Source organism: Anomalospiza imberbis, chromosome 11, assembly GCF_031753505.1.
Source record: "Anomalospiza imberbis isolate Cuckoo-Finch-1a 21T00152 chromosome 11, ASM3175350v1, whole genome shotgun sequence".
Classification (NCBI taxonomy): Eukaryota; Metazoa; Chordata; class Aves; order Passeriformes; family Viduidae; genus Anomalospiza; species Anomalospiza imberbis.
This window is the reverse complement of record NC_089691.1, coordinates 18,631,313-18,645,758: the sequence shown is the minus strand read 5'-3', so window position 1 is coordinate 18,645,758 and position 14,446 is coordinate 18,631,313. Positions and strand designations below refer to the sequence as shown.

Sequence of the window (14,446 nt, the reverse complement as noted above, 5' to 3'; positions counted from 1 at the left end):
TGATGAAATGTACCCAAATAGAGTGTCGCAATTTTCGATTATTCAAATCAAGATACTGCAATATTTTTGGACACTCAAGGCTTTGAACTGTTTATTTATTCATTTTCTTTCTTTACTGCCTTTTTCCCCTGAGAAACCTAACAACTGAAATACAGCAACAGTGCAGAATATTTATCAGAGAATGCAAGCACTTAACAGGATTGCAAAATTCCAAGTTCTGAAGAAGGAAAAGCAATAGGCATTAAAACAAAAGCTGCGGATATTGTACAACTTTTCACTTCTACAGATAAGACACATCTTCTGCTTTCAAGAAGAGGACTAAGCATAGCTGGATAAGTGTTAGAGTGCTTGTCATCCAAACTGCACAGCAGAAGGAGGCCTTTGCAAAAATGTATAAATCCTATGCTTTACCACCCAGGTAATATTTGAAAATAGAGTCACTGTTGGTTTAGTTAAGGGCTAATGACTACTGGTAGCAAACCAGATGTGAAAACAGAACAGCCATGGTGAGTGGTTTGAAACACTGCAGCCAGTGACATCAACACTATTTTCAATTGCAGTTTTGGCAAGGATAGGGGGTGCTTTATGAGAGATAAAGAGCTGCCTGGTCCCTGAAGTCCATGGGTACCTGTCTGGACAGAAAGATGCTGCCTAATATGAGACCGACAGCTAAGAGAAATGTGGATATACAGAGGCTGGGCTACCTGTGCTACCCTGGGGTAAGAAAGCAGAGGGCAAAGTGCTGTTCCCAAGAAGGCAGAGGGTCTCCATGCCAGGACCTCACAGAAGCACAATTCTCCTCAGAGATTTTATTCACACTTGACAGATTTTTTTCAGAGTGGCCACAGACCTCCTGCTTGCTCCTCATATTTCCAGCAAAGCAGGTGAAGTATTTGAAAAACTCTGAGACCCCGTCCTCAGACTTCTCATGGCAGGAGAAGTTGTCTTGCACGAGTCCTTGTCTGAACCCAAGATACAGCATGAAATAAGAATTAGCAGCTTCAATCATATGATCACCTCGAATGTTAATGAATGAGGCAGTAGAAATAAGGTTGCCTGAGCAACTTCAGCTCTGGCATTGCTTAATATCAAAGTATTTGGCTAAGCAACAGGAATAATTTCCTTTTACTACCACGGGCGTTTCTTGGACAAGTCTAAAGAGCACATTGCCTACTCACACTGCTGGGAGTGAGGATACAAACAAACACATCTCACTTCCACTACCTCGTCCCAGTTTAGGGTCTGAGGTTGTTCACAGGGCAAAGCAGCGTTAAATCCAATCCAAGGGCTGCCTGAACTCGTACCCAGGCAAGTTGTTCCCCAAAATAGAACACATTTCCATTCTGATCTGCCCTTCCATGGTTTCTCTTGCCAGGAGTCAACTGAACCTCCAAAAACTTTAACAAGTTGTTTTCAAGTTCAGGATGGAAAATAATGCCATACTCAAAACAAAACAGGGGAAAAAAGAGACTGTTTCGAATGCAAACACGAATTGGATACTGCGGCACACCTGCGGCACACCTTCATCCACTTCATTTCAGTCTGCTACATATTGGAAACATTTTGATACTTAAAAATACAATACACAAATATAATACAACAAATAACTAATGTAATGACTGTGTTTGAAGTATTATGGTACATAGATTCAGACAATTCTCCCCTTTTGACTACAGTCAATAGGATTGCACTTTATCCCTGAAATTGTTAGGATTTGAAAAGAAATGGTCCCAGTTTAGAATGACAGTGCTCCAAACAGTTCTTGTGTTTTCCATTAATATTCAGTTGTATTGGTATTCTGTTCCAATTAGCCTCTGTTAGTGCTTCAAAGCTCTATCTTATCTGCAGATAACATCAAAGATGAGAGTTTCCAGTTTTAAATTTGGTTTGTAGTTATTTTAAAGATACAAAGACATCATTTGTGAATAGTTGATCAAATAGAATAAATACTTCTTTGTTTTGGCTCCAAAAGGGACAGAAAACTACTTTTCTTTTTGAAGTTAAATTTCATTTAGACATCAGGCCTTATTTTCAGGGTTCTGAACTCCTGGAGCTCACGTTTTCTTCAGTTGCAGTTGCATGTGCTCAGGGGGGAAACACATTTCCTTTTAAACAAACTTTTGAGACTTCACAATTTTCAGCATTCCGTAAAATCATAGGATGGTTTGGATCAGAAGGAATCTGAAAGGTCATCTGGTTTCAACCCCTCTTTCATGGCCAGGGACAACTTCCCTGAGACCAGGGTGCCCAGAACAACATCCAACCAGCCTTTAACACTTCCAGGCCAACTTTTCATCAATCCAAATCACTGATCATACAAAGAACCTCTTAGAAGCATTAGCAAGAAAGATTCAAGGTAACCCCCTTGACCACCAACCTATTCTCTCCTTTAGGACAGTCTTAATCTCTCCTGCCAGACCTGTTTCCCTCCAGCTGAAAGAAAACATAATTATGCAGAAGTTTGACCTGAGACTTCTTATACTCTAGGAAGAGCCTACCTGAGAGTTCACCAAGTTGCTGACTTGTTGTTACTGCTGCCTTATATCTGGCCTAATCATGATTTAAACAAGCCAAACAAACTTAGTAAAAATGCAAAAATCTCATTTCAGTAGTGGTTAGCTAGGAAATAATAGTGCTGACTTCAAGGCAACTACAAATTCCTTTGACACTCTCCTGAAATAATGTAGAGATCTAATTTTGTCTTTTTCTTGTAAGAGTAATTTAGACAAAACCCCTCCTTCTCAGCTCCACTCAGCACCTCCGAGAAGCGACCACATTTCAACCACTGTTGGGAAGCAGCTTATTTAAAAGCATGAGGGGAAAACACTCAAGTCAGTTTTCTCTCTGTTTAAAAAGCACAGTGATTTCACTGACATCTTTTCTGGGATAGTGCTGTTTAGGGAGCTGCTGTCAAGCTTTGCCAGTCAACAAAGGAGTCCGTAAGTGCTCAGGCTCCTCTTCATTAGAAAATACTTGCCACCAGCTTTTTACATTTGATGGAAGATGTAACACATCACTCTTGTGCCTACCTGGCTCACAAATAATGTTAAAGACAGTGTGATCTGTCTGTCAGTGCTCCCAGTATGCACTTGCTGAAGACGAGAGGGATTTTTCTCTGTGTCCCCACGTGGGTCATACTGATGATCAAGAGGATGCCTCTGCAGTTTAGCAGACCATGAAGAGTCAGAAATGAAAGACATTCATGGATTCCTGAAAGGGAATGAACAGTGGGGGCACGTGTAGTTTGGGAAACACAGAATTTCATTTCTGACCTACTCCAAGAAACTATATTCCAGAGACAAGGGACTTCCACAGAAATTCTGCGAATGTCCACCAGATGATGGTGGGACCACAACAAGTTGGGCTAACAAGCATGTTAGAGGAGAGGATGAGAGTTCAAAATGACCTTCACAAACCAGGAAAACAGTGTGAAGAAGATTAGGGTGAAATTCTGGAAGCACTGCTGCACAATCCTATGCTTAGGTAGGAGAAAACAGTAGCATTAAAAAGGAAAACAACTGGTAACATTGCTGTGCTGCAGAACAGAATCTGGAGAACAGCATGGATTATAAACCGAACAGAAGTCAACAATTTCAGGCTGTCATGAAAAAGACAAACATCACTCTGGGATGTGCAAACAGGAAGAAAGCTTGCAAAACAGGCCAGTAACCTCACTGCTCCATCCCATGTGGGCAAGGCCTCAGGAGGAACATGACCACTTCTGGACAACACCTCACCACCAGAGAGGTGACACCAGCAAAAGTCATGACCACAGGCTGAAGAATGGGATTTAAATATAAGTATTGATAAAAACTGAGGCAACATGTGATAGCGTTCCTTCATCTGCTGTAAGGATTGTTGCAAAGGGACGGGAAACTCAGCTTTGCATGAGCATTTCAGAAAGGATAAGAGTGATGAGCTAAATCTACAGTGAAGGAAGAGTTAGAATAGACATCATGAGAAGTTTATGTGTTTGTTACCAGGATTGAAAAGCACTGGACTACCTGGAAAGGGCATGTGCCTGAGTATCTTCATGGGACTTCAAGGACAGCTTGTCTGAGTATTGGCAAGACAATCCTGCATTGAGCTAAACAAGGATGTGATTGTAAAAATATTCAGCTAGCGGCGTTGCAATATTCCAAGATATCCATCACCTAGACAGCAGTAAAGAATTGTTTCAATGAAGGCATTACCTCAATTTTTGGCCTGTACACTCCCATAAAAGCCCTGTAGCTTCTGTTGGTTGCACCCATCTGCCAAAGGCTACACCTTCAAGACATGGTCACATTCCTGTCTCACTTACAGCAGCACATACTGAGATACAGCAGCAATTATTCAGCATATTTTCCATCTCATCATAACAAGTCTGTCCCAATTTTTGCTGTGATGCACAAGATGCTTTCAGTTATTTCTCCAGAAGTCTCCTGTAGCAGGGATGGATCCCTCCAGGTCAAGGGACACAAGGGTCCTGTTTCACCTGCCTTTCCAAATGCACCAAACTGAGCCTCTAAAATGTCAAATCACCCCGTAACACACTATACATTAGTGTTTAGAAAACCTCTTGGGTTTAAGATACTTCCCACCCAAATGACAGGGCAAAGCAGAAGGATCTGTAAAAACAATACACACAGAGGTTGTAGAGAACGTGGCCCATGATGGGCAAAACATGACACAGCATGGGAGGATTTCCTGCTGCAGGCCAGGATGTGCAGAGGCACACATAGCTTGTGTGTTACTACAAACTCATTGTAAACTCTGGGCTTGAATTTTGACTGGTAGGAGAGAAAATGGCCCAAGCCACTACTGCTTTCAGAGACCTCTCCCAGCTGGGACAGGGCTTTCATGGCTCCAGAGCTACTGTCAGGGTCTCTCTGCCTTCCCCATCCCAGCTCCACACTCATCCTCAAATTTATTTAACGCTGGACCTTCATCCTCTTTTCCTAGCAGTGTCCCAAATACCACTTTTTCACACAGACACCAAGTAACCTCCCTGCCCTCCTGGACAACAAAAGATGTGCAGTGTCTTTTTCTTTACTGCTCAGTGGAAGTATGGACCATTCTTAATTTCACTTGTTTGGGCTTTCTCCATGTTATAGGTCACCTCTATACTAACCTGCCTTTGCAACCCTTTTCAAGGTTTTATTACATCCTCCAGCCTAAGCACATTCCCAGACTTTCACTGACCTACAGTGGCACTGAGTGGAAAAGTGAAATAAAGCCCTGTGTCTCCTCTTGCAGGACACAGAATTACTGGAAAATTATCTGGAGTCTCTACAAGGCAGAGTGATGTGGAGTAAAAATCTTATCTTTGTACTGCTCTGGGTCTCTGCAGCATATAGATCATTTGTCAGTGCCAGTTTGAGGTAGTCTCTCTAAACAGGCTGTTTTGCATTTGAAGCACTCACAGGACATGATGGTTCGGCTAAAAAAACCATGCATTTTACATGAAATCACCAGGATAATTTGGCTGTATATCGTGTTCCCACAACTTAATATTCTACCTACAGATGCGTGATCAAGAAGAGATTCCTTAACTTTGACAGGGCACATCACATTATACTCACTTTATTATTGGAAATGATCACCCCAGGGTGCAAAAGGGAGCAAAGACATAATTTCATCATACCTTTTTTTTTTAATAAACCACATTTACTGCAGTGTGGGGTATTCCAAAGCTACAGAGCGCCACTTGCCAGTGGACAAGTGGCTATATTTTACCTGGATTGTACAAGCAGGAAGTAACTGCTTAATTTAATGCTGAGCTGTGTAAAATTCACACTGGAAAATTCAACTTTTAGGCACACAGTTCATATCCTCCAGTAATAAGTAATTTTAGGTAGTGAAATTAAATATTTTAAATGCTGTACTCATAGATGCAACCAAAACCTCTCCTTACTATAGTTACACATCCTCCCTTGTACTCAGGACAGGATCCAGGACTGGACCCCTGACCTTAGCATTAAGGAAACTTTAACAGTTTTGAAGCGTGCTAGAAACAACAATGAGATTTTTCCTCTGCTTTGATCGTTATTACAACCAACTAAAGTTTCCTATTCTCCAACTCTGCAAAGACTTGACTGCAGACCCAGTTGAGCAGACCAGAAAAATATACTCTTGAATCTCAACAAGCACTTGATACAGTACATTTATCTGGGAACTGATTGATACCACATCTATTTTGGCATTATGATTTTTATTTTTAATCCTCCATTTAAATACCCTATTTCACAACCAGGAAGGAAAATGAACATGGGACGGCCCATAGATATTTAGTAGCTATAAAATAAAACCTATAAAAATGAAAGTGAAATGAATTATCAAACCATAAACTAAAGTTCAGTGTTTAAAATGGGCCAGGGCTTTAAAAATTCAATTACAGCTTTAACAGAAACAAGTTTACTCAATATTTTAATAACCTTCTCTTATAATGTTTTTTTTCTTCCTTTGCAAAGCGTGGCATTACTGAGGATGTATGGCAAGGTTGCCTTTCCTCTAACTACTTTAAGATTGATTAGGAAACAGAAATATTGATGCATTTATCCAAAATAACTTAATTAAATGAAGCAAAAAATAGCACACAGGAACATGTCTCAGTAGAAAACTGGAGCTGATCAAGATCATGAAAGGTTACATTTAATATTCCTGGACTGAAAACATTAGGACCATTAATTGAATATCACTAATGGAGAATACAAAGAGTAAGAAAGTTATTTAATGTTTTCCTAACTCACTGGTGGGTTATTTAATGCTCAGTAACTTCTGTAGGTTTGCAAGCTGCCAACACTTGGGGGTCCTGCAGGGCATCTCAGGACAGCAGGTGGAGAGAACATCTCAGAGCACTAATCTACATTACCTTTGTTAATGCTCAAATACTGAGGTATAAAACTCGATGGAAAGTCAGGTCTGTGTTTGCTTGGTGTTGACAAATGGGTATTTGTCAAGGTTTAGGGGATACTTTCAGCAACGGGCTCTCTTCAAGCACCAGTGGCTGCTCACATTCCTGGAGGCTCAGTCCAGGCTCAATCCCAGCTCCTGCTGGCTTCAAAGAGAGTCTAAGTGACAAAACCCCTGAAGGACAAGACTTCAGGGGCTGTTATCTCAAGCCACAGCAGTTTTCAGGTCTGTGGTTTTAGAAGGGCTTTCTCCTCATCTGTTTTACTTTCTTTGGGAAAGACATTAGGATTTTGTCAAAACCTCTAGAAAAACAGTGAGGATGTGCCAGATGAACTAGAGAATTTTCACTCTAGTTTAGTTTGGAAACCACCCATATCTTCATTTTAAACAGTGGCTTCTGAAATGCAGAGTAGCACCAGATCCAAGCTACAATCAGAGAGGTTCAGACTGCTCTGTGTGGAGCACAGGTGATTTTATTAGGGCCCACCAGGAGCTCCACAGCCTGGCAAATCCAGCTGAAGAGCCAGCCCCACTGGTAAATTCAAAACCTTGCAGATGCAATAACCTGGAAAAATCGGTGTTTCTGGGAGAATGAGGAACTGCAATTGAAAATACATGATTCTCAAAGCTGCATCCAAGGAGAATGGAACAAAGATCTTAAAATACTACCCCTAGAGTTTCCCCCCACCGTGGTTTCAATTGTTTCTGAAGTACCCTGCTTAAAATAGGTTTTCAAACCATACAAGACTAATCATTGCAATTTGGATAGGTAAGTAGGCACTTAGAATGCAGTTCACAATTAGCTAAAGATGGTAGAAGAATCTCAGTCAGGTTGGCACAGGAGATTTAAAAAAAAAGAAAGAAAACATTTTTTTCTAGCAAGAATGACATGTGATGGGAGAACAGAGGAAGATAATTGTCATAACAAAGGGAATATGTTATTATTTATTGGCCACACTTAAGCACTGGAATCCTGGATTATAGTATCTGGTGACAAATGTTGCTTGAAATTTTGTAAATATCACTTAAAAAGTATGATAAATGAGTAATTCTGCACGTACTCCACAACCAACTCTTTCAATAATTCAGTTCTGGGAAGCAGAGTGACTTTTTTTTTTGTCCTACATGAAAAGACAAAATGCCTGAGTACCCTAAAATCTTGTTCTCTTTTGGCTTCACCCTACTCCTACTACCAGTAGAGCAATATTGCTGGTAACTGTGGCAAAAGGATTTTTAAAACCAACTAACAAACGGAACTTTGTAGTGCCTTCAAGGTGTGCCATAGCCCATCCAGGTGGTTCCTTGCCCCCTTATGCTGCTGCCAAGCCCACTCAGCCTTGTGCTGTCCCCAGTAAGGACCACCCAGCCCCGTGGCACTGGAGGGAAGGGCTGAGCTGGGGAGGGTCACAACACTCAGCTCCCCACGGGCTGAGACCATTCCTTTGCCAAAGTGACAGCTGTAAATAGATATTTCGTGTCTAATTTCTATATCCTTCGGTATCTTAACTTATATTTAGCCAAAACCATGACACATTTATCTGATTTGTTGCTATTAATTTCCTGGTTCCCTTCCTATTTTCTTCCTCCTCTCACAGATTCACTGGGTTATCAACTGCAGTAATAACATTTCCAAACCAATTTTTTTCTATTTGAAAAGCTTCTGATTTTTTTTTTTTTTTTTTGATCACTCCACTAGTGCTGGGATACTCATTACCCCTCCTTCCCTCCCCAGCTCTAGAAGTGCATGCAAACAACAAAGCCGGGGGGGCTGGGGGGGAAGAAAAAACCCCAAACCCTCAGCAGTAAGTTGGCTGATGCTGGCAGCAAGACAAATCTGGCACCACACAGCAGGCAGGCAGAGAGTGCACTGCTCATCCTTTCGGTTTGCCGTGTGTGGGAATGCTGGACACCAACACCCAGCGAGGGATTCGGCCAAAAGCTCCTCTCCTCGGCGCCTGAACCCTGCTGCTCTGTGCCCGGGTGGGAGATACAGGTAAAAACAGAGAAATGCTTGAGATAACTGCATTCAGTGGCAATAGAAGGCAGTTAGGAGAAGCCCAGGCTGCCTAATCTAATTCCTAGCACAAACCACAGCGCAGGGGCTGTGCACGTAATGCCCTCAGGTACCGGCACTTATTCGGGATTCTTGGCGTTACAGTAAATAAATTGGTGCAAGCGGCAGTAAAGATTTTTTTTTTGGTGGGGGGTACACTTTGTTCAAGTTGCCTTTATAAATATTTATTAGTATTTGTGTAATCATAGCTCTCTGACAGGAGGCTTTACAGCAACTTTGAGCCACAATAAACAGGCAGCCTGGATGCCTCCTCCTCAGCCTGACCGTACCTATTCTATGTGTTAAATGTTTATCCCTTACCACCATGCTTTGAGCTTATAATTTATTTCATAATGTAATTTATAGTTACATTACAAAAGCATCCCTCTGCAAACAGCAACCATGTAATATTGATAAAGCATTTAGGGACAGAACATAAATTCAACGGCTCAGATATTATGTAGTATCAATAATCTGCAGGGGAAAAAAGTGTCTGTGTAAGTATGCACAATTTATTATGGCAGGAACCTAAACAGAGAACATCTTTCTCTGTCAAACTTTCTTTAAGAGAACTTGACATCCTCAAATTCTTTTCTCTCCCACAGATGTCAGAGGACAAGACAGACAAGGTAAAAATCAAAGCAGCTGAAAGTTTCGAACATGAAAAGCAAAATATTTCTTGGCTGAAAAAAGGTAAGTTACTTTGAATTATTAGTTACAGGTTTGTGTTCAGACATTTCTCTTTTTCTTAAAAAAAAAAGCAGAAAATAGCCTATAGGCTTGCATGTGGCCTGAAATTTCTACCATAACAATTCCATAGCTTGACTTCTGCGCAATATGCACATACAATTTCTTTTGGTACAGAAAGGCCTAAATTATCAAATTTTAGAGTAACCTTAAAGCTCATTTTTCTAATGTCCTTGCATTCCTAGGAAAGTTTTATTTGACCTGACCTATAAGTATGGATGATCATCTTACTTCTGATGAAAAGTTCTTAGTAACTAAAACTGATACTGAATTGTATTAATATTATTAGTTATTATTAATAATTATTTTCTCAAACATGAGTAAAGATCAAGGCTGAATCTTCAGATTTGGCAGTGTCTTATCTTAAAATAAAGCAATATCAGTTGTCAGCGCTTTGGATGTACAGAAACATAGACCTTCTAACTCAGACAAGTCATAAAAGACAAGTATGGGGACCTCTCAGGTTTAAAAGGCTGAAAAAGAAATGGCATTAAGTAGCTAATTTGCAATAAATACCAGTATTTCAAATACTAAATTCTATTTTTAAGCTATTAAAAAAAAAAAAAAATTGAAAGATTTCCTTATTGTTTGTACCCATAAAGAAGGAATCTTCTTAGGATATATTTCTTGCTGAAATTTTTTTATTTGTTAAGTTAGAACATAGCTTATTACATCTTTATGCAAATTTGTTGGTCACAGCAGAATCCCTTTTTACATTTATTACAGACAAGTAGGATTTGAATGAAATAGAAGTTCCAAGATGCACAAGACAGAAATTAAATGTCCATGACTGGGTGCAAATTATGTTTTTAATGAGAACAGTTGTATTCTAATCCTAAAAAAAAAAAAAATTATTTTGGGAAGACTCAACAAGTGACCTCATATTTTGAAAATGCCAGCTATGGGAGTATTGGGCAAAAGGCACATTTATAGCCACTGCTACGTCATCTGTAAGATTTGCATCACTATTTTAAGCTCATGTCATTAGCTGTACATTAGATCTTTTAGGTGCAAAGGAGTTTGCAGCAAAGCAGGCTTGAATTAATGTCCCTGCCTTGTGGCCTTCCATGTTTTCGCAGCATTTGCACAGAATGAAAAGCTCCCCCTGGAGCAGGGCTCACTGACCAACCTGCAGACTTGGCTTGACTGGACACCCAAAGTCCTCTGCTTGCAAGGGGTCAGTTAACTTCAACAGCAGCTCAGCAAACTTTCTAGTTTGTGTGTCCCAGAGAGGGATATAGCTGAGTGAGCAAACAGCAAACATGTAACTGAATTGAGTATTTATTCCATCACTAGAGAGTAAAACATAAGAGATCTGTGACTCTACAAAGGGATATTAAAGTCCAAAGGATTTTATCATGTCTCTGAACAGGGTAAGACTGATGGCAGGGGTCTCAGAGTCCCACATTGTAATTTATCCTCTGGTCCAGACCTCCTCCAGGAGCCAGGTACATCTCTCACAGCTGCACGCTACCTGAGCTCATGTCACTTAGCTAGGCTATTTCACAAGGTTTTATTCTTCCAGTTCCTAAGGAGAGACCTCATGCAGAGTTTCAGGATCATTAGCAATGTTTTGATTGTTCTGTGCTTGGAGGAGCTACAGTCTCTCAGAAAGAGCCAAATGTTGACTATTGGCACTTCTCCTTTCCAAAGTGCCACCAAGCAGAATTGGGCCTTGACGATCTTCTACAGCAGCTGAGTCAGTAACTGAATGTGTCTCATGAGGAAAGCAAATTTTCCTTGAAATAAGAATATGGAAATTATTTTCTCTTAAATTGAAGTTTGTTTTTAAAAAAATTTGTTGTTGTTTCTTTGCTTTAAGCACTTCTGTGGTATGCACTGGGATTTTAGAATATGGTGAAACAAATTGTCTGGAGCAGAAGCTTAACTTCTATGTTTAAATGTTTTAAAAATACCTCATGTATAGATTTCAGGCATTCCAATAAACAAAGAATTGTGGAGAACAGACTTGTACTGTTTCCATCAGGCACAGTAAGAAGACTATATGTTCTTTTAGCATCCAGTGTTAAAGAAAAAGTTATTTTTATTCATGGTTTTGTATTGATTATTTGTTCCTTCTAAAAGAAACAATCATGAACCACATAGTATCAGAAATAAACAACTAGGCTGTGGTTTTAGTGTCTTTCCTAGACTTCAGTTTTTCCTAATGTTTTGCAAAGTAAAAGCTCATGGACTGGTTGTACAGTGGGTCAACAGCAAAATAAGGTATCTATAAATTTTTGTTGTCCTTCAGCATTAGAAACTCTTTAATCAGGGCAGGGGGATTTTGATCTGGCTGCCAATTATTTATCTTCTACTTTTCTTGGAAGAAGATAATTTACTTCTGTTGTGAACCCTCTAAGAGCAGAAATCAAAGCCTCATTCTGAGGGAGAACTTTCCCAAAGCAAAACAGAAACCAAACCAGCCTTGTCAAAAGTATTACAGAAAAACAGAAGTCTGGGCATCTAGAATTGTATCTTATCAGCAGGAAGAGTATAAACAGCTCAGCTCATGGCTCTGCCTCTAAATAAGCCATTTTTACTCACTGATGTGCCCTCACACCCCTGCCACGGGTGCACCAGGAAACTGATGGCAGTTAAAGATGGCACAGGGACAAAAATGTTGCACAAGTCAGCACAGTCTGGGACAGACACATGTACATAATCATGGCCTTGGTCTGTATTATTTTTAAAGGACAATGACAAATTTATCTTCTCCTTTTCTTTATTTCCTTGTACTACAAGCCTTTTTTTGGTGAGGGTTCCTCTACAGGACGTGCAAAATGTAGAGCCATAATGAAATACTAATCAAAATGTAATCAGAGGAGAAGAGTGTTAAATGTGTTTTCTAGGTTAGCTTAGACTTTAAAAAGTCCCACAACATCTCTATCTCTTGAGGCATTTAGCACTGAAGTCTAGATGTGGATAACATGAAAGAATCCCAGAGCTGAAAGTGAGAACAAGGATGGTGAGATGTTTACCGTCCTATTCCAAGATGTCTCAGGGTAAGGAATATATACACCAGAAATTCTTTCTGATAGTACAGAATATTCTTCAGGACTATTTATTTCTAAAGATCACACAACAGATGAGAAATCCTGCATCTGGTGGGTATGCATCAGACCATCATATGCAAATCAATCAGAATCCGTATGAATGAGCTTGGAGAAAAGGCAGCTCTGCTTGTCTGACCTTAACACTGATGTGAACCGACCCAAGGAAAGCCTGGGATACAGCAGCAAAACCAGACAGTGACTTCTGTTTTGGGTAGGAGGGGAAACAGTTATTGGTGCTTTCTTCCTCCCATGGGAAGAAAAGGAGAGTTGCTGGAGATGGGAGTTGGTTTTGGATGGAGACACAGAGATCCCCATGCCAGTGCCTACAAAACATCAGGGCAGAGTGAAACATGGGGTCATTAGCAAAGAAGTACTTCAAAAGTTATCTGCCATGGAAAACTGGACCAGGAATCCTCAGTGCATGTGCTATCCACACTCGTGCACATTTTGCCCTGACATGCACAAAATAGCATAAATGACAGTGTCATTATATGACATGTATAAATACAGAGCAGCCAATATAACTTGAAGGTAATATTTGAGAAATGTCCTCTGCAAGGCCTTGCATCCCCACCTGCTTCATGCACTCCCAAGATTCCATGGAGAGAGAGTGACAGGAAAAGTGGGAGGTGTTTTAAAATTGAAAAAATAAAATAAAAAGGAGATATTTAAATTAGATGTTAGGAAGAAATTGCTCCCCGTGAGGGTGGCGAGGCCCTGGCACAGGGTGCCCAGAGAAGCTGTGGCTGCCCCTTCCCTGGAAATGTCCAAGGCCAGGTTGGACGAAGCTTGGAGCAACCTGGGATAGTGAAATGTGTCCCTGCCCACAACAGGGAAGAAACTGGATGATCTTAGAGGCCCCTTCCAATCCAAACCATCCTAGGATTCTGTGATCCGACGAGCAACAAGCAGATCATCACACCTCAAACAAGAAGAATCTCTGGGCCCTTAACCCAACATGGTTATTAGAGGGTCCTGTAAAATCTGGGAGCCACACAAGACACGCCTTTAGAAAGGCAGTACTCAAGGATGAGCAGGACTCCCAGGAACTGACTCTGGGATGGTCCCACCTTGCCTGACGCAGCCACATGGGCCAGTGGCTCCTTCCACCACGGCAGTGATTTAGTGCCAGATTAGCAGCCATCTGGTGGGAAAGGAGGGAGGTCAAAGCAGAGCTAAATTCACACCAGCCCCAGCATGTGGCTTTTGGAGTTCCTTACAAACAAATCTCTTGGTATCACTCGGTGATTACAGCCATATGGAAACGTGGGAGCAGGCAGGAGCTTATCTGACGGACATAAAGCTATAAAAGGTGACACTGATTTTGCACAGGGACCACAGTGGTCTGTTCACTATTTCTGCATCCGTTGCAAACGCAAGGGAAAAAAAATGTTTGAGGGCCTCACACTGCCCTCCCATGGTTTCATCCCAAACTGGCCACGGCAGCCCAGGAACGCAGATCCAAGTCTCACAGAAATGAAATTTCATTTCAGGATATTTTCACACAAAGCCCTCCTGTTTTATGCTGCCCAGCTGTGTACACAAATGTCCTCCATATATAACTTCCAGTGAAAAGTTAATGAAATGGCTTCCTTGCTCTCTTGCCAAAAATATAACTGAAAGTCTAATCTCAAGACTTTCTCCAAAATAGCCCCTTTTTGCACTAAAATTCTCATAAATCAGAAACATTTTTGTC

At 40.8% G+C, this 14,446-nt stretch overlaps 1 protein-coding gene and 1 long non-coding RNA gene across 3 annotated transcripts in view; one reads left to right on the top strand and one right to left on the bottom strand.

The window, feature by feature from the left end:
* Window positions 1-14,446, bottom strand: part of LOC137480852 (uncharacterized) — a 110,527-nt gene that overhangs the window by 75,092 nt on the left and 20,989 nt on the right. The window lies entirely within an intron of this gene.
* Window positions 8,591-14,446, top strand: part of MDFIC2 (MyoD family inhibitor domain containing 2) — a 44,010-nt gene continuing 38,154 nt past the window's right edge. The window contains exons 1-2 of one of the 2 annotated variants that reach the window (XM_068202252.1): window positions 8,591-8,887; window positions 9,553-9,640. In XM_068202252.1, the coding sequence (XP_068058353.1) occupies window positions 8,639-8,887; window positions 9,553-9,640 (337 nt within the window). In that variant the 5' untranslated portion in view covers window positions 8,591-8,638. The other variant, XM_068202253.1, reaches the window with a different exon arrangement.